The sequence below is a fragment of the Carya illinoinensis genome, chromosome 12 (assembly GCF_018687715.1).
Source record: "Carya illinoinensis cultivar Pawnee chromosome 12, C.illinoinensisPawnee_v1, whole genome shotgun sequence".
Classification (NCBI taxonomy): Eukaryota; Viridiplantae; Streptophyta; class Magnoliopsida; order Fagales; family Juglandaceae; genus Carya; species Carya illinoinensis.
The window spans coordinates 29,649,023-29,676,158 of record NC_056763.1 but is presented as its reverse complement, the minus strand read 5'-3'; the positions used below and the strand labels follow the sequence as shown (position 1 = coordinate 29,676,158).

Below are 27,136 nucleotides of genomic sequence, written 5' to 3'. Positions count from 1 at the left end.
ATAAGATAGCCAATCCAAATGCTCAGAAGTGAAAAGAAAAAGGTCAAAAAAAAAAAAAAAAAAGACAGTTTATTTTCGAAGGAGTAATATGTACCCTTCGCTCTTACAGTGGAGCCAAAATCCACTTCAAGTTGTGGGGTCTACGGAAAACCCAAAAGGCGCACTAATCATGAAGCCTCTATCAAACTTCAAAAGCAGTCAAAACAGAATCAAAGGTTTGCCAGACAAACTTATTAACAATTTACATGTGAAAATCCGCATCAATTCATAAAAGTACCTTGGACAGCAAATGAAGTTACCCACCAAATCCAGTTGCAACTTAGAAGACTTCAGCAAGAACTATTACAGGCAATAACAATGGCAAACGAATACACTGGTTTGGGCTTCGAACCCAAATCATCATGACTACCAAATTAAGCGACAGGTGGGCGGAGAACATGATCCTGTGAGGTATCCACTGCAGCAGGTGGCATGAACTGCCACATTGCGACTCCTGGGTAACCAATAAAAGGCACCAACTTGTTGCCAGGGGCCTGGCCCTGAGAAGCAAATGCGGCAGGGATTGCTGGTGGTGCTGGCAAGAAGCTAGGCTGTGCATTCATGGCCTTTAGTTGCTGCTCCAACTTTTCTTTCTCCACCTTCAGCCTCTGCTTCTCATCACGAAGCTCGTTCTTCTCAACCTATACAAGGTATGGAAGCAGTTTAATATAACTGGCCTTATAAAACCCCACATGTTTCCTTCTCCATCTGTTGAACTTATCAGCACTTTCGAGGATGCAAAAGGTAATGTGGAATGGAATAAAATCATACAGCATATAAACCTTACAGAAGTACTCAAAACTCCTCGAAAATTTCAAATAAACACAAATTCACCTTCAACTCTTTAATCTTCTCCTGGAGACTTGAATTTGAGTCCTTCAGCTTCTGGGCTTCACCCCGTAACTGAGTCACCATTCGGACTGCATCAATTAAAATAGCAGCCTTGTCTGTTTTTGGAGGCCTTCCAGGCTCCAGAATGGCACCCAGTTCCACAAACCTGATTATGATAACGATAAAAACATATGAGAGAGAGAGAGAGAGAGAGAGAGAGAGAGAGAGAGAGAGAGAGAATGAAACAAGAGAATACCTGTCATTCAGCCTATCCCTCCGCAGCTTCTCCCGGGAAGCTTTGGAACTAGATGCACAGCACGACTCAGATCTACCCCTGCAGGAGATACAAGAGACATAGATCTAAATAAAAATGTAGGACCCCATAGCAAACTCATAGGCTGCATTCTACTTTTATGAAAATTATAAATCAACGCCTAAATCTAAATTTGATCTATGATTTGCACTGTCGGAAAATCAAGTTTGGACCTATTATTATACTAGCTCAGGAATTTAGACATCGTTATGCTCAATTTCAAGGAAATTTTTGTGCCCGAGCCAAATGAGCATCTATTTGTGAATATTAATCACCAAAAATCATCTACAAGCAAAAACTTTGCTCAAAATCTTCTGATAATAAAAGGCGTGAGGGAAAAAACTACATAGTGCTTAGCAAGAAGTGGTGAACACAGTTTTCCGAATAGCAAAGAATCTTGTTCCTTTTATCAAACTTTTTTTTTTTATAATTAATAATTTTTATTGAATATAAAGAAACTAGGCAATACCCAAGAACATAGGAAGTAGACAAAGTGAGACACCTAATTACATTCTAGTGAGCTCAAAAGAAGATAAAAACTCATGAACATTCCCGCCCTTCGATACAATAGCAGAAAACCATTGGAAAAGAGAGAGTGCAAAAAAATTCCAAATATCCCCCACTACACGCTCATTGTTGTTAAAACACCTATCATTCCGTTCCAACCATAGACACCACATTAAACACAACGGTATCATCCGCCACACTACAGCCAGTTGAACGCTATTGTGAGGCCCCTTTTATCAAACTGAAATAGAAAAGAAGAAATTGTTTGTGTACCTTTTCTTTAGGCCAGAGTCCTTGACGCCATCTGAATCCCCCAACGAGACATCAACTTCCACACTAGACATACAGATCATTTCATCAAAAAAGAATAAAAGTCAGTCACTAATCACACAGGCGCAAACCCAGAAAGCAATTATAACAATACAGGCTCAAGTTGCAAGTAAAAAAAACTTATACATAAAAATAGAGTAATTCAAACAATGGATAAGTCAGAGTTTTGCTTACATAACATTCGTACAGCAAAAGGTCAAAAAATATATATATTTGCACAGAAAAGAAAATAAAGTTCAACAAAGCAATATCGATCTACATATACATAAAAATGATATCCCAAAAATAGTATATTGTGTCGGAGGATATGTATCTTGTTCCAAAACCAGCAACCACTTGAATCAATAATGCATTTAAATAAAATGGTCAAGCCTATATACAATTACAAAACTTCTTTCAACCTGCCGAGTGCCGATTATCCGAAGCCAGAAAGACTAAAGCACAAGCAAGACATTTATAGGCCCAAAAAGGATACTTTTCCCACACAATTATCAAATTCTCAATCACATCAAATAACAAAACCAAAACTAAAGGATACAGTTACAAAAAAGAAAGAAAAAGAAAACCCACAAAAAGATACAGATTAGAATTGCCTCATCACCCATGAACTTTGAATCAAAAAGTTTCAAAACAGTAACCAAGCCGCAAGAATCAAATTAAACACAATACAAATCTAGGGAGCAAAACCCAATTAAAGAAAATTTTTGTAAAAAAGCCCTAACTTGTGCAATCAAACGAAGTCAAAAACCCTAATTGCGAGAGGTAAAGAATTTAGTACCTAGCACTAGAAGAACCATTCAAGGCCTGCGCGGGCCAGGAGAATCCCGTGTTGGGAGCAGGGAAATTCCCATCTGTAACAGGAATATCTTCGATCAAGTCGTAATCGAAGAGCCAGTTGGTGTTTTCAGGAGAGACCATCTTGGTTGGTTGGGTTCGCCGGAAAATTCAGATTTCCCGGCGTAGTCTCGGTTATCCTGGAAAACTGTCAGGATGGAAGCGAGGATGGAGGTAGGTGAGGGCTCGGGCGTTTGGGGACAGAAAAAAGATAGGAAAGAAACGGGAGTCTCAGTACGATCCTTTTCCTCTCGGAAAAAGAGAATCTGAGTGAGGTCAAGGTGCGGGGAAATGAGTGGGGGTTGATTGGTGGCTGATGTTGATGCTGATGGTGTTGGGACTCGTCATCGTTCCCCGAGTGGACAGATTTTCTTGGTTTTGGGCTTCAACCTTGGTAAGCACTAAGCAGTATTGCCTCGTCTCTATTCTTTCCTCCAAAGCCCACGCTCTCAAGTCCTCAACCGAGAAAGAAATACTACTTATCATTTCATACCACATATTTTATATTTTTTAATATTATTTTATATTTTATTTTATTTTTATTAAAATAATTAAATTATTCTACTTATCATTTATGCATCATATATTTGTTATAGAAAAAATAAAAAATTAAAATAAAGAAATACTCTAGTTATCCAAATTTGACATTTTGTAATAGAGAAAGAGTTTTGCTCCTCGCCATCTTCACACACCACATTTTTTTTTAATTCTTTTAATTTTTTTTATTTTATTATTCCTAAACTAATTAAATTCTTCTTTCATCATCCATATACATATTTGGTAAGAGAAAAAAATAAAAATAAAAAAATTATAAGTAGTATATGGTGTGTGAAAATGATAAGTATAATTTTTTTAAAAATATATAGCATTCTTTTGTATTGAAAATTGTGAAATCACAATGAGTTTGGCTTGGGAGGGTTAAAAACATAAAACACATAATTAAATCTACATTTTCTTATCGATTTAACCTTATTAACGAATGATAATTTTACGTGGTATCACCACTTATCTAATTTATATTATATTCTTAATAAAAATTAATTGTTTGTATTATGTTGTTAACAAAATATCCGTTTATAAATTTTTACATATTTTTATTTTTATTTTTTTCTCATCAGGATTTTTAATTTTATTATTTTGATTTTTGAATTGAACATTTTTTTTCAATTAAAACTATTACTCAAATTTACATTTAAACAGTCGGGTTCCTTCAAATAAATGACCTTTTGTAGATGAATGACAAAAGAGTCAAAAGTGTGCATGTTTCCAAGCTCTTATTTTGGTTTCGTACCCAGATTTATGTTGAAACAATGCAGAAGCCACTAGTACAACTCTATATGTGCTTATAATTCAACATTGCAGTGCTTTGGGATTCATCTGAGCTATTAACTAGAGTGGCATATCATCCCAAATCAGCAGTACAATTAGAAATCTGATCATCAGAAATGCATTTTCTTGAACTGATACAAACTTATCCTTTCCTATACAAAATACTAAACTACATTAGGACCATTCCTTTTGTATTTTGATATGGGTAACAATGATACAGAAAACTTCCTTGTCTTGGAAAGAAAAAGGATCGTTAATCTATCAAAAGTTCAGCCATAGCTTAAGCGTGGATCTGAAGACCGCATGTTGGTTTGGCGACGAGGAATCCCAATCTCACAAGCATTTACCCGGGCTGCAAAACGGAGTGAGCAAAGTGACTCGCTAACTGAGGCGGGGTCAGGAGAGACGTTTACAAACATCAGTGTCTTTGATTGCCCACCTAAACAAGGCTGGTTCACCAGTGATTATAAAAGATTAGAACATCTTGATTGATCAGATCTATGCAGAAAAATACCGAGAAATTAATGTTGAAGAACCATAGTTTGTTTATTTGCCTTTTCCCTGACATACTTGTTTAAACGAAGGTTGAAATTCTTTGTTCAAAGTGATAACATATATTTTTGTAATTTTTTGTACTGCAAAATCCAACTATTGATTTCCCATTCAATGACTAATTGTGCTATAAAAAACAAATGCGTTGCCATGTCTTGAAACAAATGGAGTAAATAAAGCAACTAATGTTGCCAATGCTTCTTTATTTTGTCTTCACCATTTCACGGACGGTCCCTGAATTGCTTCTATCACATGAAGAGAGACATTCCAGGATATCTATAGTGAAGGTAGGAGATTATAGATGACCTTAACAATTGAAATTAGATCAACTTCATTACTCTTTAAATAAATTACCTGAAGAAGATGTGTAAGCTTAGAGCTCCTAAAGGGTATGTGGTCCTCCTTCTTTGCCAATGCATATATAACATCACTTAGGGATGACAAGCTTTTATTATTTGCCTGTTCCAATTGCATAAAAGAAACTTTGGATTACTAAACTACATAACCAAATACTGTTGGAAATGGATGTTGTGAGTTTGTCAGTGCTCAACACTGGTATAGTTGAATACTTTTTTTTTAGTTGCAGTAGCTTCCACTAAATTTCAAAGAAAGAGAAATCAGAAATAGTTTGACCATAACAACTATCCATAAAAAAATATTAGTTTGAGTATAATACTTGACTTTCTTTCAATCGGTCCCCACTTGATCCACTCTTAGAAAGACGCTCACTCCCAGCAAGATCAATAAGATTCAGAACTCCTTGTATTTGCTGTTCAGTGCTCTAGTACATCAAGCGGAAATTAAGAACAATAAGTTGCAATACAAAATCTGAGAAACAGAAGGGACGTATGAGACATACTATTGGAGTTTTTTTTCTCTTTTCCTGAGCGCATACATGTTAGCAGAGGTTACAAGAAGCAAGTAAATGTTTGTACCTCGTTTACTCCAAATATTCGTAGGGTGAAAACGAAATGACTTCTTGATGATTGCTCATTCATCTGGGTCTTGCCTACAGACCTAAAAGTATACAAGTATTTTATTCAAGACAACATACCTTTAATCGAAGTATAGGGAACTTTGGGACAAAATTGTTGGGAAAAACAAAAACAGGAATATTACATTGTAATTTACATGTATACTTTAAACAACATTTTCCATGTCAATTTGAATCACATTTAATAAGTATTTGTTATATACAGGACAAAAAAACATTCAAAACGGAACATTAAACAAAACATTACAAGTAAAGTTAAAACTCTTCATAAAACAAAATAAAATTCTTAAGTGGGAAAAAAAAAAGGCACAAATGAAATTAAGCTTAAAAAACATTATTTGAATTATACCTGCTCTCTGCAGCCTGATCTAGAAGAAATGCGACCTCTTTAGCACTGTGGACATCCACAATTGTAAGATCAGAGACGTGCGTGTTTCCATTTGCATCATGTTTAATTGAATATTGCTTTGCAGAAACGCCATTTTCTGTTGAAGGTGATTGATTTGTTGATAACAAATCATGAACTGTTTCATTATATATTTCTAACATAGATACCTGCAGATGTTATTTAGAGTCAAATTTTCAATGATGATATGTGAGAATTCATTCATTTATTAAGCCAATGGAAATCCATTCTTACTTACCTGCATTTCATATTGCCAACCTTGAGGCTGAAGAGATTGCCTAGTTTGAAAGATTTGTTCTAGCGAACGTGGTATCAAACCTTTTTGCTCAGGATATCCTGGCCTACCCAACATAGTATAAGTTTTACCAGAGCCTGTTTGACCATAGGCGAAAATGCAAACCTGAAACAGTAAAGCACCACCATTACTTAAGCAAGTATGATGAAAATTATATCTAGCATATATGATACTAGCAAAGTCAATTGGAATTTAAAGAGATATGCCTGTTTGGAAAAGCTTCAATTACAAGACCCACTTATTTACTTTAATTAACCAACTGCCAGTCACATTGACTAACAAAGATTCAATTATAAGACCCCCTTATTTACTTTATAAGTAAAATTCTGTAAGCATAATATTTACTTTAATTAACCAACTGCCAGTCACATTGACTAACAAAGATTCAATTATAAGACCCCCTTATTTACTTTATAAGTAAAATTCTGTAAGCATAATAGATTTATAATGATTTCGAATGAGTTTTAGTGATCTTGTTAGTTCACAAAATGACCTTGTTAGTTCGCAAAAGTCTAGTCATACATGCACAAACAACACAAACATAATGGAGAACCTTGATGCTTTTCCATACTTGATTATCAAGCTTGATGTTTAAAACATGAATAATTGATTAAATAAATGCTAGATGTACTGTTTTCGTTACAAGTACATAAATTGACTTCAACAGAAAACAAGATTTGGAATTTAATTGATCACCTTATAACCATCAAGAGCACTTTGTGTAAGCTGTGAGATTTCTGTGAAAACATCGTCTTGCGTTGCATCAGGCATAAAAACTTTGTCAAATGTGAAGGAATGCCTTTGCCCTGATTACAATATAAACTTAGCCGAGTACTTAATTTTTAAGACACTTTTGAATACTTCTAGTAACCAATATTGGGCAGAAAAGAAACTAATAGACCAATATTTTTTCTTCAAGAATGTACCATTTTGCACCACATCAATTCCCCGTCCAAGAGCCTCTATTGACGTGGGATAAGAGATAACGTTTACTTCTGTAGTAATACCATCATCAGGCAAAATAGGTCGTACTCTGCAGAATACTCGAATGTTGCCTTTTAGCTCCTATAGCATCAGTAGTTTAGTGCCTAGTACATATTTGCTGCATATAAAGATTGTGGGAAAAGAACATTACCAATATCGTATTATGTAACTTTTTGCGAAGTGTCTCTCCTTCCACAAGTTTAGAATCTGCATCTGCCAGGCGCCGTTGTAATTCGTTTATAAGCTTCTTTTGCCCTTCAAATTCAGCTTTTGTCTCCAATGCAGATGAATTATAAACCTATAAAGATAGGATATTTGATCATAATCATAATTATAGATCTATCAACAGGACCTAATGATTCATGCCTTAAATTCCAAGAAAAAAAGGACCATTTATATACCTACCATGACAAATTGCCGTGACTATGTGTCATTACCTGCAATTTCTCCTCTGCAGTTGCTAACTGGTTCTTCAGCACCACTATTTGGGTATTTTGTGACGAAAAGGTTAACTGTAAAAGAAACCCAACATCTCACAAGCTTCTCATTTTAAGAGTAAAGCCATAAGAATTTAAGAAGACAATAAAGCAATCAACGCTACTGAAACAGGAAAATCAACCTCTAGTTGATTTGCTTTAGCTGTCAGGATGTCCATCTCAGCACTATATTTTTCTGTAGACTCTTTATATTTCATTACATCAGTTGTTAAAATGAGCACTTGTGATAGCAAGCGGTCATGATCATCTCTCACTTGGTTTAACTCTGCCCGAAGACGAGCAACTTCATTCACTAAAGCATCTTTTTGCTTTATAGCCTCATCTTGAGAAGCCTAATAACATCAAATTGAATTTATAGAACTGAAATTATAAAAGCAACTGTAAAAAATAAAGATAGAAATAAAAAGGAAATAAAAATACCAATCTTCAAACCAAAATTTTTGAGGTTACTTGCTCATTTATTTTACATCTAATGTTTCATGGTAAAAACCTTTATGTATATAAAACAATCTCAATAGTTTCCAGGAAAAAGTTGCTCTAGGTTTTGTTGTATTTATAAACAACCTCAATCATAACATAGCACAGGTAATATCCAAATATTTTCCTAGAGCAGGCTTTTATAAAATCACAGTTATTGTTCATATATTCAAGGTCCGGATATGTGCTTTGTTGGCCGACTTCCTAATAGCTTGAACTTTTGGGACTTAAAATAGGAGCCTAGTTGCCTATGAGGTCTTTGAATTTTTGAACACATACCCTGTATCAGTATTGTTCCATTAGTGTTTTTCCCCCCACAAGAAGAATGCACCATTTCCTTGATTAAACAATTGTCACCCCGCTTTCTTTGACAATCTTATGAGGTACTTGGCATAAGTGATAGGTCGCAATGGGAAATGGTCAAAAGAGAAACTCACTCTTGATAAAGTAAGTTGACCCCTTAACATACTGAGGTTTTCAACTATAGTAGCCTTCTCTTTCTCTACACGCTTTAGCTCATCCTCAGCTGTAGAAAGGTCCGTATGAAGTTTACCGTTGTACTGCTGTAAGCTTGTGTTGTAATCCTGTAATCGCTTATACATATCATTAAGCGACGATATCTGCAGAATTCAGCAAATGCAGATCCGAACATCTGTGAGAGACTTTAATATAAAATTACTAAAAAGGAAGAATAAGAGCAATATAGGACAAGGCCCATGAATTGGAGTAACATTTTCTGCTTTACCTTCTGATTAGAACTTAAAAGCTCTTGTTGAGCTCTGGCAAGTTCTTCTGATAGAGAAGCCTGTGTTCTCTCAATACTAAGTCTAGCCTCTTTCTCTCTAGCGAGAGATTCCATTGCAGCCTGATTTTGACATTAGAAAGCATTGAGTAATTCACAAAAAAAAAATCATTCAAACAATAACTTCCTGACTATACCATATTGACTGTCCTTACCAACTTATCCAAATCTTCCTTCATAAATTTCTCTTGTAAAGAAGCGTAATTCTTTCTTAGCTCCATAATAATTGAATTCAGCTCTTCTTCCTTGTTTTTCATTAGCACCTCTAGAATCAAACAAAGATGTTCACATCACTAAGCATGTTAAAGAAGAACATGATGAAACAAAAGAAATCAGTCGTACCCAGTTCATTGCATTTTTGCTTGGCTGATTCCAACGCATTCAGCAGCTTCTCTTGCTCAATTAAGTAGTTTCCCTCAAGCTCTTGGAACCATTTGATGCATAGTTTGAGCCTTCTAATGTACTCCATCATGATATCAAATTTTTCCTATCAACAATTACAAAAATTCAAATTTAATAAAGGGTTCAAAATCAACAACCTCAAAATACTAACAAACTCACTAACCTTAAGATTGAATTTGTCTTTCCTTTTTGGTTTCTCATTCAGCAGTACGTCAACATCCTCTCTGGTAAACTCAATCCATGCGCACTCCGAGCCCGCATTGCTCGTGGGAGCACTATTAGGGCCGAGATCTTGTCCTTCATTTACGACAGAAAACGCTTGCCTGCTCCTCCCATTGTTTGCCGTCCCAACCATTTTCTCATCACCAATGCACTTCTTCTTAACAAACTAAAGAAAAAGAAAAAAAACCACAAATTGAAAATTTTAAGAATGAAAAATCCAACCTAGAGAAGACAGCCCGTTAATGAAAAATGGATTAAACTTGAAACCCAGGTTTTGTAGTTGGGAGGAGTATGAAACATAAGAGAGCAAATGCAAGCTTACATTTAAAGAAGGCTTGTGGTTGAGAGGTTGTTTTAGGGAAATGGAGGCTTGTTCTGGTTCGTGGTGGTCACTTTGAAGCTTTGAAACAGAGGGGGAGGTTCAGAGTGGGACCATGGATTGCAATGAAAGCTAACAGTGTATCAGAGTCGTTGCTTGAACGAGCAGGAAGATGGCTGATTAAGAAAGAACAAACTACACAAATAATTTATCAATTTTTTATACTGCTATTAATTTAAAAAAGGAAAAAAAAAAAAAAAAAACTACAAACACAAGCTATAATCTTTCTCACAGGAAGATTTAAGATTATATTGGGTTCTTTGGTATCGATGGTTAGATTACATTTCAATGACGTTGGATTTTTTTATTTGTTTCGAAACTGGATCAGGCGACGACCGCGGTACCACGCGACGAGAGACAGGCTCGGATGTTTCACTACTCGGATGGTCGTCAACTAGCTTTCAGTAGTAAACAGCACTGTCCAAAATCTTACGCATTTTAAAAATTAAAAAAAAAAAATTAAGTTATCGTTAAAAAAATATTTTTTTTACATAAATTTTTTTTTTCGACTATATATTAAAAAAAAAAATTCTTAACCTTTAGATACCCGAAATAAATTATAAAATATTTATCAAATCTCAATACACTTTAAAAACCTCATATAAACATAAATAAATATTATAACACTTCAGAATGAATTCAATCCATCTGCTGTAAAACTCATTTTTCTCATTTTTAAGAAAAATACATTCAATTCTGTCATAATCTTTACTCATATCCGTAAGGCTATTAAGGATACTAAACAGGGATGGGATGGTACAGGCATGATCATTTCAGATCTTTGTAAAACTCTTCATCCATTTTTTAGTTGGTATGTCAGGCATGTAAGAAAAGAATCCAATGCTCTTGGAAACATGCTTTACAATTTCAGATAATATCATAGTTGAAATTTGAAGATATTCCGAATGTATTAAAACTCTTTTATAGGGTTTCTTAATAATAAATAAATAACACTCCATTTATATGTTTACTTTATCCTTAAGTCTTAAATTTCAAAAATAAAATTTAAAATATACTACAATCTTGAAATTAAGAACCAATAATATCCTAATGCCACGAAATGATGATCAACAAATTGGGAAACAGTCAACTTAAATAAACGTTGTATATCACGTTCACATGACCAAAAACTTTAATGCAAGCTGTATCTTTTGTGGTGATAAGGAAAAATTATATCGACCACGACCCGAGCTCTAACGAGTAACGACCTCTAACCAAACTGCATTAATTCATGAGATCCCTTTTCTTGTGCATCTCCACCAACTAGAATTTGTGTCGGTAATAGAAATTGTGTCGGTAATAAGGAAAATGTCTCAACCAACGATAAGATTAAAAAATAATAATAATTATTTGATTACAAGAGCTTATAGAATTGATAATTTGATAGAAACATGTTTTATGAATACAAAAATTTTATGTGCAGTTATTTTTTTTTACTCTTTGCATACTTTACTAATGTAATTGACTGCGTCACTTTTTTAATTTAAAACAAATGTTTTGATCAATTATTTTAATAGAACGCATAAAGAATATATAAAAATGAGCATATATGGCAGAACTTGAGTGAATACAACATTAACTATGTTGGGAGGTAAAATATCCCAGAAGCTAGTTATGGTCTTAATTTGTAAATCTCTTACTTTCCAAATAACATTCAATATTATTCTCTAATCACTCTGGCAAGTAAATATATAATGTATTAAGAGTTTACACCTTTCTATTTTCTCACAAAAAAAAAACTTAATTTTCGATCTATCTGTATATTGGTGAAGCGGCATGCTCAGAAAGAGTAAAAATATCCATCCATCTCATGAGATTGTAAAAGATAGTTGATGCTATTTCAATTCAATTATTGGTACTCAGCCGCAATCTTGCTGTCTTTTTTCTCTAATCCTGTCTAGAAGCTTCATCTTTACTAGAAAGATATATAACTTTCATTTGTGCAATATATGAAATTACTTTCCATGCAGCTTAAGCAACACATGAGAAGCATTTTTAACCAAAGAGAATAAAGACCTCAACTCTTCCTGTCATTGATCTGATGTTCATGGCTTGCCTTTCTGAAAGCAAACGATCAGAAAACTACTGCTGAAACAGAATGTAACATCGGCGACAAAAATTCAGTCAAAGTTTGGCCTTGTTGATCAACTTACTGCCTTGTGTAGTAGTACTCCCGATCATATTCAACTCAATGAATAAAATGTAAGGAAAGGGCCGGTTCAATGGTAAGGCCATTTAGGCTATTGCTTAAAGCCTCTATTCTATGTAAGGCCACCAAAATTAAAAATGAGGCGTCTTTATCTTAATTTTTTTTAAAAAATAAATAAATCATTTCATTATATAAAATTTTAAATAACTTTTTTATTTTTCAATGTGTGCAAAGCTCCATAATACTAAATTTAATATTTAATACAATGAATTTTTTATATTTTAAATAATTTTTTAAGAGTTTCTATATTGAGGTACTAAATTTGCATTGAGACCTCATTTTAAGTTGTAGTATTCAATATAAATTAAAAAAAATTATTTAAATATTTTAAATAAAATATCATTTTATTGAAAATTTTAAAAATATTCTATATAATAATTTATATCTTATTATATTACAATTACGAATGATTAACTTAAATTTCGCCTTAAATCTCAATTTGTATTGAGCTGCCCCTGTGTAAGGAACATGTACATGAGTCGTAATTTGTATTATTAACTATATATTTGTCTAATGGGATTTGTGTTGGTGCAAAAGGGGCTACATAACAAAAAATAATGAGAGAAAAATTTGTTTCAAAGCGCGTTATAATGTCGATTTCTTGAAGATAATATTTGCCTCTACCAATAATAGTATATACACGGGTTTCAAGCGAATTTACCTCTAAGATATAATGAAGCGTAGAACAAATATGTTTATCTAACTACGTTATGCACACACTAAACTAAACTCCGAATACTCTCAAATTTTATTATTCAACTAAGATATTATAAATCTATTCTCTAAAAAATAAATAGATCATAATAACAAATTTTGAAGAAATGAAACTTTTGAGAGAGAATTTTAAAATTACCTTATGTCGTTGTTAAATTCGTAGACCAATAAATCTATTTATAAATAATCAAATATGTTCAAAATAAGTATATGTATTACACCCGTTGCCAACCTGTGTTGGTTGGCATCCTTCTGCTGCTTCCTTACCATCCTTTGCTTCCTTACACATAAGTCCAACGGTCATGCTGCTTCCTTACCATTCTTCTCGCACGGGTTTGAAGCCCAACATGTGCAACTAGGGCATCGATACCACTAAGCCACTTAATAGTTTTTAATAATATGTGGGTCCAATTTTTCATAATTTCTTTCTTTTTAAAATAATACGCAACTTTAAAAATAAATTCCAAAAAATCTTATTAATAATAAATAAAATATATATTATTTTAAAAAATATTTCCAACAATTTGATCAAAAACCGGCCCACCTGCAGCTAGGAACATGGCTCATTTCATGAGGCAAGGGTCGAATCTCAAGCTTTTGAGAGGGCCGCCTCCCCCATTTGTTAATTTTTTTTTTTTATATAAACAGAGGACGGTACCTCTATACTTTATTCCAAAACACCCTCACTTATGACGGAGGAAGACCTCTTACAAAAAGGACAAGGCTAAAACAGAAATATATCATAAACATTAAAAACCAAACTGACATAACCTCCTTCACGGTCTAAGACTAGGAAAACCAAGCTTATCCATCCGTAATAAACCTCTCAGATTAGAAGGGATATCCTGAGAGAGCCATTGTTTATTTAAGCCCTTGGCCCCCAGACGTGCCAAGAAGTCTGCTGCTGCGTTTCCTTCCCTGTAGGTATGTGAGACTTGAAATTCAAATGTTTTTAGCAGCTCCATAAGCTCCTCCCGGAATTCTTCAAGATACCATACTTCACATCTTGATGCTTTCAACCATCTAACCACCATCATGGAATCTGATTCAATATTAATACGGGCCACACCCATCATTTTAATCCGACGTAGACCATGAATTAAGCTCATTACTTCTGCATAACTGCTTGATCCTGTGCCAAGATGAACCGAGAATGCCATGAGCAGATCACCCTTAGAGTCTCTCAGTACTCCACCTGCCCCTGCAGCTCCAGGATTACCCATTGAACTACCATCAACATTTAGTTTCAGATGACCACATTCCGGCTTTGTCCATCGCACCAGCTTCGGGATAGCTCTTCTCGGAGGCTTAACTGGAATATTCAACTCCATTAGTATTTTTTGATCACGACACGAAAGAACTTTCCCCACTTTAAGCTTTTATCCCACCTTCCCAATCCATGTTTTAATATTATACCATACCGTGATGGCCGAATCTTTTACTCCTTCCGCCCGTGCCTTGCAACGCCTTAGCCATAGGGACCAGGTTACAATTGACGGGATAATCCCGAGAAGATGTCCCAGCTGTGATGTCTTAGAAGCTGTAAAGAACCATTCCTCCACTATCTGGTTCCAAGAGGTACCTGTAGTTCTTCCTAGACCCATCTGTGCATATGTTATTCTCCAAACCTCCTTTGCAATGTCTCCATTTGCTAGCACATGGTCTCTGTTTTCATATGCACCGTGCACACAGCAGTCACATTTTGAAGCTAGTGGAATACCAATGGACTTTATTCTATCATCCACACTTAAAGCATTATTAAAAAATTTCCACATATTAACCGAAATATTCTTTGGAATACAAGGATGCCAAACCCAGTCAGCCCATCTTACCTTAGGAGCAGTAGTTCTAACACAATTCCATGCACTTTTCGTGGAGAACTTTCCATCCTTACTAGCTGTCCATATCAGCACATCTACCCCTTCTCTACTTTTGCATAAAACTTCCAGCACTTTTCCTGCAAGCTCCTCACCTACTATATCGTGTAGTTTGACAACATCCCACCCATTTTCCATTTTCAATTCTGTAACTTGTAGAATTGGGGAATCACCCATAGGAACCAGATTACATAGAGGACCCTCATCCAGCCACTTGTCAAACCAAAAGGATATGTTACCATTTTTGATCTTCCATTTTGAAAGATTTAACACCTCAGGGATACATGATGCCACCATTCTCCAGAATCTAGTGCCTTTTCCCCTATCCACCAAAGAGATGTGATTCTGTCTCAGGTACTTGGCTCTAAAAAAATGAGACCACAGCGAGTCCTCTACCATGATCTTCCACGCAAACTTCATGAAGAGGGACTTTTGAATATCTGTGAATTTTCTGAACCCCATTCCACCTTCAGCTGTAGGTAAACATAATTTATCTCATGCCTTCCAATGCTTTTTTGGTTTACCATCACGCACACCCCAGGAGAAGTTACTTAGACATCTATTGATACTTGTCAATACCGAACCAGGTACATAGACAGTGGACAAAAGATAAATAGGGAGGCTCATTAGGACGTGCTTTAATAGAAGCACTCGAGCTCCATTAGCCAATAATTTATTCTTCCACCCGTCCAACCTTGCTTTAATTTTTCCAACAATTTCCTCTAAGAAATCTGCCTTCATACGCCCAGAAATGATTGGGACTCCCAGGTATTTGAAAGGTGTTTTCCCTTCTACAAATCCAGAGATACGTAGTAACGATCGCCGTCTAGTCCTGGAAATATGTTTCGAGAAGGTAATAGACGACTTAACTTTGCTTACATTCTGACCCGCCCATTGCTCATATGTAGACAGCACCTCCAAAATGGCTCTCACTGAAGCTTTACTCCCATTAGCAAAGATAACTATGTCATCGGCATATAATAAATGTGTAATCAAAGGCGTACCTCTTGGTTGGGCAAACGCACCAATTTTCTTTTCTTCAAATTTCACTTTGAGCATTCTCGAGAGAATTTCTTCAACTATGATAAACAAATATGGGGAGATTGGATCCCCTTGCCTCAATCCTCGGCCACTTTTAAAGAAACCCTTTGGGACGCCATTCATGACGATGCAGAAGTGTGCATTTGAAATGCACATTCTGACCAGATCACACACCTGACTCGAAAATCCAAACTGATCCATGACATGCAAGAGAAATTCCCAATCCAAGCTATCATAAGCTTTAGCAATATCCAGCTTAAGTATGATATTACCCCCTCGAACCGGTTTGTTGATACTATGTACAAGTTCCTGTGTAAGGCTTATGTTGTCAAATATGCTTCGGCCTGGAATAAACGCGCCTTGTTCAGGAGATATAATGCGTGGAAGCATCGGAGCCAATCGACTCACCAATATTTTCGAGCAAATTTTGTAGAAGGTCGAGCATAGACTGATCGGCCTAAACTTATCAAAATTTGCTGGCGACACCACTTTAGGAATGAGGGTCAGAAATGATGCTGCAAAATTAATGGGAAACTCAGCCCCCAGGAAGAATTCCTGAACTGCCTCCACCACATCATTACCTACAATATGCCAACAAGCTTGAAAGAAACCCGACCCAAACCCATCTGGACCCGGACTACTGTTAACTGGGATGGAAAACACTACATCTCTCACCTCTTGGATTGAAGGGAGTTGACACAACCTCTCGTTATCCTCCTCTGTTACAGCTGTCTGTACCAGATTTGATAAGTCTGGAAGTACCCCCACTTGCTTATGGGACAACAAATTACTGAAATATAGAACAGCTTCCTCATGAATTTCCTCCGGAGTTTTTAACCATCTTCCATCGGGTAATCGCATTTCATTTACCTGCCTTTTGGACCGAGCATTACAAGCTCGGAAAAAACTTGCACTAGCTTCACCTTTTTCCAGCCACGATAATTTGGCTTGTTGTCTCAACCTTGTGTCTTCACGTTCCAGCCAAGTATTCAGTTCAATTTTTGTTACTAAATAATCTTGCTCATCTTCTTCATTAAAACCCTCTTGCATTTTCTTTTCTAGCTTCTCAACTCTATCTTCTAATAGTCGAATATTAAGAGTAGTAGCCCCAAAAACTTCCTTATTCCATCCACGCAGAAAACTTTTCAGCCTTTTCAATTTTTTTGCCAAGCGAGCCATTCCCGTATCCATAATCCCCTGCTCCCAAGAAACCTTCACACACTCCATGAACTCCTCATGTTTAACCCACATTTGATGGAATTTAAAAGGAGGAAAACCATATGATGTAAAGGGGTTAGATAGCCGAATCACCATAGGAGAGTGATCCGACGTACTTCTTCCTAAGTACTCTAGGCTAGCATCAGGAAAAAGAGATAATACCTCAGCACTCATAAGGACCCTGTCCAAGCAGGCCCAGCTCCGTGAGGCTCCTTCATGTCCGTTACACCACGAAAGTCTGTTTCCAGAATACCTCATTTCAGATAAGCCATTAGAATCAATAAAAGAATTAAATTCCTCCATAGCCGCATACAGTCGAGGCCTTCCACCTCTCCGTTCCAAATCATTTCTAATGATGTTGAAATCTCCCAAAACAAGCCATGGGATAGATCCCCTCACCCCATTAGTTAAAGATTGCCATAGCTTCCTGCGCTCCACCTGAGTGCATTTAGCATAAATGAACGAAATGCACACTTGCTTACCTTGAAACTCAGTCACTACTGTAATGAACTGATTCATCGCTTCCACCAACACTACCTTTACCTCCTTAGCCCATAAAATCCATAGTTTCCCCCCTTGTACTTCATTTGAGAGATAACCCTCTAGCTGAAATTTTAACTTAACATTCTCCAAATGTCTTTCCGTAAAGAAAGGTTCTGCCAATGCAACAAACCCCGGACTATACTTCTTTATCAATTTCTTTAGCCTTTTTAAAGAAATTCCCATCCCCCTTATATTCCAATAAAGAATCGGCTGCATCATAAGTTAAGTTTTAAGGGCCTGCTCTTAGCCCGACTGGAGCTCCTCAAACACCTTCCTCCTTTCTGTTTAAATTGATTCTCAGAGTCAGACATACTAGCCTTAGACTTCCCAATGTTCTCCGCACATACTGCAAGTTCAGAGTCTGAAAAAATTAATGCCGTCATGTCCACCTCGTTGTCTTCCTCTTCCCCGTCTTCAACAGTCACCAACTCTTCTACAAATTGTGTTTCTTCCACCACTTCTACTGATCCTAGTAAGTCTAAGTTCACTTGAACAACGCAATCCCCAACAACATTCTCTACCCCTTCCTGATTAAATACTGCTGTATAACCTTCCATATCCTCTACTAAATCAGCGCTCTCATGTTCTCCAGGCTGTTGTGCTTCACAGCACACTTGGACCCGGCCATCTCTTACTTCTTCTACTTGCGTTTCCTTTATATTGTCTTCATTTCCGTCCATGTCTGGATGGTTTTCCTTAATAGTTGATTCTTCCCCTGTTTTCTCCCATGCATCCTCCCTACCATCTTCTAATTGTTTCATAGCTTCTTCCTCTCGTCCCTCCATCTCAATAAGATTGCTATTTTCGGTCTTGCCTTGTTCCTCATTCCCAGCTTCTAGTCTAACCCGTACCTTTTTTTCCTGTCCTCCATCTCCTTTCAGTCCCTCTTCCATTTTCTTACCTCCCTTCCACTTGCATGTAAATTCATTATGGCCTTGCATCCGACAACGACAACAGTAGGTCGGAAGAGTTTCGTACACAACTTTTTGCAAACGGCTGGTAGGCTGAAAAGGAATACCTATCCAAAAAGACTCAATCGGCTTCTTAGACGCATCCATTTTAATACAGACCCTTGCTCCATCCGTGGGTGTTGCACAACGCGTGCTATTGTCCCGACGAATGTATTGACCCACCGGCAACGTAATATTCCGAAGGAAAGCTTCATGGTAAAAGTTAGGAGGCAGACCTGGGAATGTGACCCAAACTGGAACCAAGTGTGGCTCTTTTTCTTCATCGAACTCCGGATACCACTGGAAGATTCGATAAGGAACCCCTTCTACATCACATGTTTCTCTCGAAAATGCTTTGACAAAATCCGATTCTTGGAAAAACCGGACAAACACAGATATGGGCTTTGACATAGAAGACACCACTGGTTGAGAATCCAATCCCCACCGACTTTTAATAAATGCTCTGATTAAGTCAAGAGATGGTCTTTGTCTAAGAAATTTCATGACCAACGAAAACTTGAACGGTTGTGCAGACCTTTCTATTTCCTCTTTCGTGAAAGATACATACGGCACCCCATCGAGGATCTTTAATGGTCTAAATGGTATTTCCACTTCTGGAATTGGTTGAGGGCTTTGGGTCACCAAATCTGCAAAGGATCTAAATCTTCCAGAGAACGCCGAGGCACCATGAAGAACCCCGGCGGCTGCCATGTTTCGCACAATCAGCCAAGCCCTAGCAGAGCAAAAGAAAGAACTTTTGCTTCTTTATACCTGCTTTAACGTTCCTGTAACTGAAACCGGAATTCCAAATGTCCCCATTTGTTAATTGAAAAAAGATAAGTGCTGCAGAATTATAAATGTATTTCAGGACATTAATTGATCAATCATGATATAGCTTTTTCAAAAAGTATTTTAACTGATGAGATAAATCCGAAAGATCCATTTCACCCCATTTATTGAATTAAATATAAGAAATTACGAATCTGCTTGTCAAATGCCGATCGATGGCCGTCGATCCGAGAGAGAGAGAGAGAGAGACCTCCCGCATGCAGTACTCAATTCAGCATAATTATTGACAAATAAAGGGACGTACTGACTGTCGATCTGAATTAATATACTTCCATTACATGTGCGGTGCCTGCATGATGCACTTATGATCCGCTTTTCATATTACTCAAGTTGAAAACTTTTATAAGGTGCAAAAAAGTATTAATAATAATATATATTTCTTCCTCTTTCCCAGAAATTAAACGTACAGGATGTTCTCCCAGATGCATGATAGCCATCGAAAGTTGGATCTGTCCCCAAAAGCAAATTTCTATATTGAAGTGTTTCCGCAACTCGTGTAGCTGATTCTTTAGAGCATTGAAGTGATCACAGGCTCCCGAGTTATCTTCAACAACTCTAGCTCAAACCTCTCCATTGCAGGCAGCGGCAACCTTATGGGTACCACAACCCCGTCCTCACTTTTGCTGTTTTTGAACCTTGCATAGAAGCTAACATGTGGTATGGCGCCGCTAGGACCCCCATAGACTGCTTTTCCCCACCCGAAATCAATTCTTTCAAACCCAACGCGTGTTGTATCAGCAACAAGATAGTTTCTAGCTGTTATATAATGAGGACGACCCTTCGTCACCATTAGACCTGCCACTGATCTTATGTACTCCTCACTCATTTCGGACTTAGTCTTTTTCACCAAATCTAGTGCATATCCTAAGGGACTATTGCAAAGTAGTTCAGCCTTGGTGATTGCAGTTGGGAAGGCAAATGCGTTGCCGTAATACCCATTAGGCACTGGCACTTGCAGCCCTTGTTTACCACGCGCATTGACGAAGCAGGATAGACGAACATCCTCATTCGGGTCGAAAGCAAGGGCAATCGCACGGCATCTCCATAAACAGGCGCTGATTATCTCGAAGGTGGATGAGGATGCGCAAAGGTGTGGTGGAAGATGCTTCCGTAATGATCCCATCTCTTTGGGGCCAAAAAAGAAAGACTTATGGACCATATTAATGCTGTTCTCCTCCTGCAACGTCGGTGTTGTGCTGTCGTTGTCTATGTTCTGTTCTCCCTCCTCGTATTCATGATGTATGCACGTCACCCGCGGTGGATCTCGAGCATTAAAGATCTCTCTTTGCCACACTGGTTGCTGCGATGGTGCACATGCACCGCTTGTCATCTCTGCAACGGCTCTTAGGAACTGGACCAACCCAAGAGAATCACTGACGGTATGATTTAGTCGGACTGCAAAGACGAATCCCCCACATCTTAAACGGGTCACCTGCATGCTTTTTAGGACAATTTAGGCAACCAAGTCTTTTGCAATATCAAAGACTTTAATCTATGAACAGCTAGCAATCAAACTATTGATTTAAAGTAAAACTTATACAAAACTTATATATATATATATATATACACACACCTGAATGAGTAGCAAAGGGCATCCGAGGACAGCGTTGGATCCAGGCACATCATGCAAAAACTCTTCAATATACGGACATGGTGGTCGAATTGTGTCACCGAGCTGCGCGAGTGTGACGTCGGCGTCACCTTCAACGAACAAGATCCCTTCTCCAGTGCAATCCACCATAAGTTTCCGGTTGTGTCCTTCTTTAAGTCTACCAGCAAAAGGGTAGTAATACACCAACGCTTTAGCCAGACCTTCTCTAATCACCTTCGCTGGGTCGTCTTTTTTTTGTACCATCAATATCGATGGATTGTAATTGGAGTAAAACATTATGAAAGGAAGCTGAAAACGTAGTCCTTCTTGGTCATCTATGTCTGAGAGTTGCTTTAATTCATTGGGTGTTGGCTCCGAAGGCACAACTAACACTGGCTCCCGACGCCTCACTGAGAACACTACGGAGGAATAAGTTGGTGCCATAATACTCGTGCTAGCCACCTCCAAAGCTGTAAAACAAACACAAAATATAAGAACACATGCTGAAGAAACATTATGCAGTACGCTTGATTTGTAACGGTATTATATTTAGATATAAATTCTTCAAAATATAAATAACTCACCTCTTTTCAAAAGTATAAACAAAATATTAAAAGGCACGACAGAAAGTTAGAAACTAGACTTGTTGCTTCTTCCCTTGGTACACACGAATCATGATAGGCTTGCCATGATTTATAAGCATCCTGCCTTTGGAATAACGACCACAAAGACTCCAGCCTCGTTTGCGTCCGCAGATCAAATGAGAAATTTCTAAATAGTAACGAGATACATTGTAAATAATAATAAAATGATTTGAGTTAAGATATTTTATGAAATTTTAAAAAATAATAGAAAAAAAAAATTGAATAAAAATATTATAAAATTAAAATATTATTATAATATTATTTTTATTTTGAGATTTAAAAAAATTAAATTATTTTTTGTATTATGTTTGAAAGTTTAAGAAAATTATAATAATTAAATAAAAAAATTGAAAAGTTAATAATTTGAATTTAGAAAGTGTTTGAATTTAAAGTACTGCTAAATTATATTAACTTATATTAATTTATGAGATTAGTTATATTAATTTATGAGATTAATTTTATGTAATTTTTTTTGTAATTAGAGGTTTTTTTTTAAATAATATTTAAATATTAAAATAAAATAAGATGAAATTGATGAGAATGGCCCATGTGAATCACGTGAAATCAATTGAGGGCCGAGGCGTACGAGGAGTTGTCATTTGGGTGCAGACTTTTCTCTCTGCTTTCTTTCGTTTTGTTGACCACAAACGAAAAGGGAATCATTTTGTTTTGGGTCCCACAGAGTTTCTACAGATAAGGCTAAATTTTTTGTTTTTTAATTTTTTGATTTTTTTTTTTTTCAAATAGTTTTTTAAACATTTTTAAAAAGTAAAAAAATCATTAAAAATTACTTCCTAAAGGCTAAACTTGAGTAAAAATAAAAAGTCAATCGATGATCTCTAGGTGTTGCGCTTTTGTCCGTGCGAATGTCATTTCCCTTATGTTAATTTTGAAGTAAACAGTCCAGAAGAAGCCGGTTCATGAGAAATAGCACGTGACAGATAAACCCTGCCGCGAAATCTTCAAAGTAGATATTAGCCATTCATTTAAGCCGGTGAGTTTGGCTGGAAAATGTAGAAAAGTTTATGAGAAATGGTGAAAAATAAAAAAATTCATAGAAATTTTTGTATAAATGTGGGTTTCACCCGAAAAATAAGATTAAGTAATAAATTTCCAATAATATTTTTCGGATATTATAATAATGAGATATATTGATATAATACTTTTATCACAATATGTCATAGTTTTTAATGAAGAGATGAAATATATATATATATTGAGATAAAGAGTTCATATATTTGAAATGAATTCGAGAAATTTTTTTTAACTCTAGATATTGAAAAATTATCACCATTAATATAATTAATCCAGGTATGTTATAACTAAATATATGTGTATATGAATAATTAATGTTAGATATAGTTATAAATTGTCCAAGTATCGACAATCGCACACTCTTATTTAAAAAAAAAAACGTTAGATCCATTATTAAAAAATTAATTTTTTCATATGAGTCTCATATTTATTTCTATTTTTAAGAAAAATACACACTATATGATTGTAATTATTATTTCTCTATATGTAATATAAAAGTTTCGTGCAAATTTTAGATCAACCTAACTAACTACCCAACTCGTGATCATCATATCAATCATTAAGAGTAATGTTACATATAGTCGTAAAGTATATAAACACCGTATAATCATTTTAAGAAAAAATAAAATCTACTATTAAAAATTATACAATATTTACACAACCCACAACCATAAAAATCAATGAAACTAATCGATGCATATAGGACCACTTGAAAGTTTTAGTACAACACATTTAAAACGGATCGCCAAAAGATGAGAGTGGGAATGGAACACTTGAAAATGAAGTGAATTTATAATGCTTCCGGCGGGTGGAATGTAGTGTCATGATGGGGACCGATCGACTGGACCACTTCCAATATTATTGCCAAGTTTCAAGCTGCTTCACCATGCACCGAGGTTTTACAATAATATCGGAAAGGAAAAAGCTGTTTGAATTGATGGTCATTGGTTTATCAATTTTTGTTTTTGTTTTTTTTAATAATTTTTTTATTGATTAAATAAGTTAATATTATTGAATTTATGTATTTTTATTAAAAAATTTAATAAATTTATAAAGCAAAAGCAAAAAAAAAAAAAAAAATTAAAATACACTTACCGTTTGGATCATCTTTGGAGAAAACGATCCCGTACCATGATCCTATCGGAACAAAAGGTCGTGTCCGTGTCCAACATTTTTCACGTGTGTGGTGTGACGGCCGCGTTTTTCATTGCAAGAGCTAAACCTACGAGAAGATCATTTTTCTCGCATGATTCATGAAGTAGGCATGGTTATAAAGACAACTCGTGCCTGTTAAATCAATCCTCCATTCTAAATTGATTCGAGTTCTATTCGGCACAGAATATTCACATTGACTTTTTTAAAGCAATATTCAAAATTTAATAAAAAATATATATTTTCATAAATCTAAAATCTTATTATCTATAATCCCATCTTAAATTAATCATAAGATTTATTAAAATATTAGTTTAATGAGTAAACAGGAACTCTTCAAATTTAAAGGAATGCATATTTTTACTGTAACTCAAAACTCCCTATGCATCTCTTTAACTAATCCAGTGCAGCTATATTTTGAATAAATTCATCATATTTTATATTTAACCAGGTTTTTGATAAGTCAATGCTAATACTCTTAAAAGTAACTCAACATGTGTTATTAAATATTTCGAGATATTATTAAATATTATATTATTATTTTTAAATATTACTCAAATATAATATTTTTTAATTTTAAATTTTTTTCATCTAATGAGTATAATTTTCTCACACTCTCAAATAAAACAAAAAAAAAATTATACTATTTTTTGAGATTTTAAAATAAAAATAAGTCAAAAAAATTATATTCAAATAATATTTTAAATTTATAATATTTTTATTTGATTTTTTTATTATTTTTTAAAATTTAATAAAATATTTTAATTTAAATTATTTCACTACTATTCACGTGTATATATATTAATGATCAAGATATTCTAAATATCATCCAAAGTCCAAACGGAAAGTACTTCGACTAAGTAAAGTTTCTAAACATGTTCGAAAATAATTTTCCCATATAAACATTTTCTGACTTTAAAAAATATTAATCTGGTATTTTTTTCAATCTATAATCATTTATCTCTTATGATTAAAAAATGCCACAAAAATAGCTTTCTCGAAACCTAATACAAAATACGTGATTTTATGCAAAAACATGTTTTATTCTATTTATCACCCGATTCACAAAAAACATATCAAAAATATTTATTGGGTTTAAAATTTATTTTATTTTAAATATCATGAGAAACCATTATAAAATACGTCTAAAACTTATTTTCAACTTTTCTTGAAAACTCTTTCCACCTTCACTCAATACATGAAAATATAATTCATATCAAAATTTTAAAAAGAGAAATTCCTCTCATCAGCCTATTTAGGGATTTCCCACCCCCACACTTTACGTGGCAACCGGGTTCAATAACAAATAAACCGGCCACAAACTCTAGCTTCTCTTCTCTCTCGCCTGACAGGTACTTTGTCTCCTCCCATGGTCTCTATGATATGAAGAAACGAAAAGACTCAATCTTCTTACTCGCTGGACACCTCCCCTCTTCCCATTTTTATCTCCTCTACTGCTCGTGCTTCATCTTGGTGTGCTAACCTTCCTCATTTTGTGCAATTCTAAAATTATATTCACGAATCTCCTCATGTTTCTCTCTTGTAAGTCTGGAAAACTCTCTTTCATATCTCTGTGATTATAAGGCAAATCTATACATCCTCTCGCCTGCTTTCTTCGATTTCTTTAGTTTTTTATGATTCTATGGCAAACACAGAATAATATATGTGATGAAAGGGTGTTGTGTCCACATTTACACCACGGTATGATAACATATGCCAATCAAATTTTGAATTTAAAGACAATACTCTTTGATGGTATATTTGACTCCTCTTTGATGATAGTCATTTCAGGTGATCATTTCAAGTGAAGTAATAAATTGTGCTATTTGATGCAAAAGCTGAAGACTCGTGTAGTGAAGAAGAATACCAATTCAAAGTATTATAGATCCAAGTATTCCAATCAATCTTGTAAATGATATATTTCTTATGGTGTTAGACACTTAGCTCAATTACATAGAAAACTAAATTAGTATTTGAAAAAATTTATGAGCCTAACTCATTTCATAAAATCGATTCAACAAGAGAGGGTTACTAATTCTTTATAAACATGCACAAGATCTTGTCCACAAGCAATGTGAGATTATTCCTCAACACCCTCTCTCACGTGCAGGTTAATATTTTTCCTGATCTTTGTCATGAGGTAAGAAATGTGGGCTCTCATTCGTCCTGTGGTAGGCTCTAATATTATAAAGAAATTCATAGGCCTAACTCATCTCATAAAATCGGTTTAAGAAGAAATGATTGCTCATTCCATATAAACATGCCTAAGACCTTGTTCACAGGTAACATGTGATTATTCCTCAATGGTATTTTTAACATTTACATGTTCTGTTAAAGGGAAATAAGATTGCATTTTTCACTCCCTGATCATACCCATATATCCACATCTTTCCTAGCTCACAAAGTCTTGTCTAGACCCATGTATGTTAATGCATCTCAGAGTTAATGAGAGTAAGTTAATGCTTATGACACTGAATATATAAGACTGTTCAGTTCTTCCAACAATTCGGCAAAGAAAGGGCTTGATCAGACTGTTCGAAAAAAAAAACACCCAAATTGTCGCAAGACATGTTTTGTACTGTCAATTTCACAGCAAGTAGTACTTGAGGCAAGTATAAATATTTAAAACCGATTCCAGCTTAACAGAGGTTAAATGCATGGGAAAAGAAAGGTAAGGAAAAAGGCAAATAAATAGATCGTGTAAGAGACAGATAAGGCATATGATAAGCTTGGTGTTCGACTGCTAGGCCTTCACATGGGGAGGCAGAGATCTGGACCAAAAGGTCGTATGCATAAATCTTTTTTATACTCCTCTGTTTAGTTATTATAATAAAGAAATAATAGTTTCAGTTATAAGTATATAAGGATAACGTAATCACTTTGAAAAAAATAAATAAATATAAAGATCTACATAATAATAATAATAATAATAATAATTAATTTTTTAATTATAGATTATATTTTTTTTAAATGACTGCACAGTATTTATGTACTTCACGACTGTATATAGTATTACTAATTATAATATATGCATTGAATCATTTGACTGCTCTTAAATTAAATCTCTGTTAACTTTGTAAGTTAGTTCAGTCAAGACCATGTGAGTTATTAAATTCAGCA

The 27,136-nt window shown here is 35.2% G+C and overlaps 4 protein-coding genes across 4 annotated transcripts; all 4 read right to left on the bottom strand.

The window, feature by feature from the left end:
* Positions 1–216: 216 nt before the first annotated feature.
* Positions 217–3,252, bottom strand: LOC122288819 (transcription factor ILR3). Its single transcript, XM_043095607.1, has 5 exons — positions 2,799–3,252; positions 1,964–2,026; positions 1,127–1,204; positions 874–1,036; positions 217–680 (listed from the first exon to the last, which is right to left on the bottom strand). Exons 1-5 carry the CDS (start codon positions 2,936–2,938, stop codon positions 414–416), a joined length of 711 nt encoding a protein of 236 aa, XP_042951541.1. The 5' UTR covers positions 2,939–3,252; the 3' UTR covers positions 217–413.
* An 848-nt stretch (positions 3,253–4,100) lies between these two features.
* LOC122289603 (kinesin-like protein KIN-14N) lies at positions 4,101–10,119 on the bottom strand. The gene is made up of 16 exons (XM_043096756.1): positions 9,756–10,119; positions 9,533–9,677; positions 9,346–9,455; positions 9,134–9,253; positions 8,826–9,008; positions 8,034–8,243; positions 7,852–7,926; positions 7,566–7,712; positions 7,357–7,495; positions 7,127–7,236; positions 6,374–6,535; positions 6,079–6,284; positions 5,671–5,752; positions 5,412–5,516; positions 5,090–5,194; positions 4,101–4,632 (listed from the first exon to the last, which is right to left on the bottom strand). The coding sequence occupies exons 1-16, from the start codon at positions 9,945–9,947 to the stop codon at positions 4,453–4,455; spliced, it is 2,271 nt and encodes a 756-aa protein (XP_042952690.1). The 5' UTR covers positions 9,948–10,119; the 3' UTR covers positions 4,101–4,452.
* Positions 10,120–14,495: 4,376 nt separating this feature from the next.
* Positions 14,496–15,455, bottom strand: LOC122289402. The gene has a single exon (XM_043096373.1). It carries the CDS (start codon positions 15,453–15,455, stop codon positions 14,496–14,498), a length of 960 nt encoding a protein of 319 aa, XP_042952307.1.
* A 4,359-nt stretch (positions 15,456–19,814) lies between these two features.
* On the bottom strand, positions 19,815–21,928 carry LOC122289602 (methanol O-anthraniloyltransferase-like). Its single transcript, XM_043096754.1, has 3 exons — positions 21,770–21,928; positions 21,168–21,655; positions 19,815–21,026 (listed from the first exon to the last, which is right to left on the bottom strand). Exons 2-3 carry the CDS (start codon positions 21,627–21,629, stop codon positions 20,103–20,105), a joined length of 1,386 nt encoding a protein of 461 aa, XP_042952688.1. The 5' UTR covers positions 21,630–21,655; positions 21,770–21,928; the 3' UTR covers positions 19,815–20,102.
* Between the last annotated feature and the right edge of the window lie 5,208 nt (positions 21,929–27,136).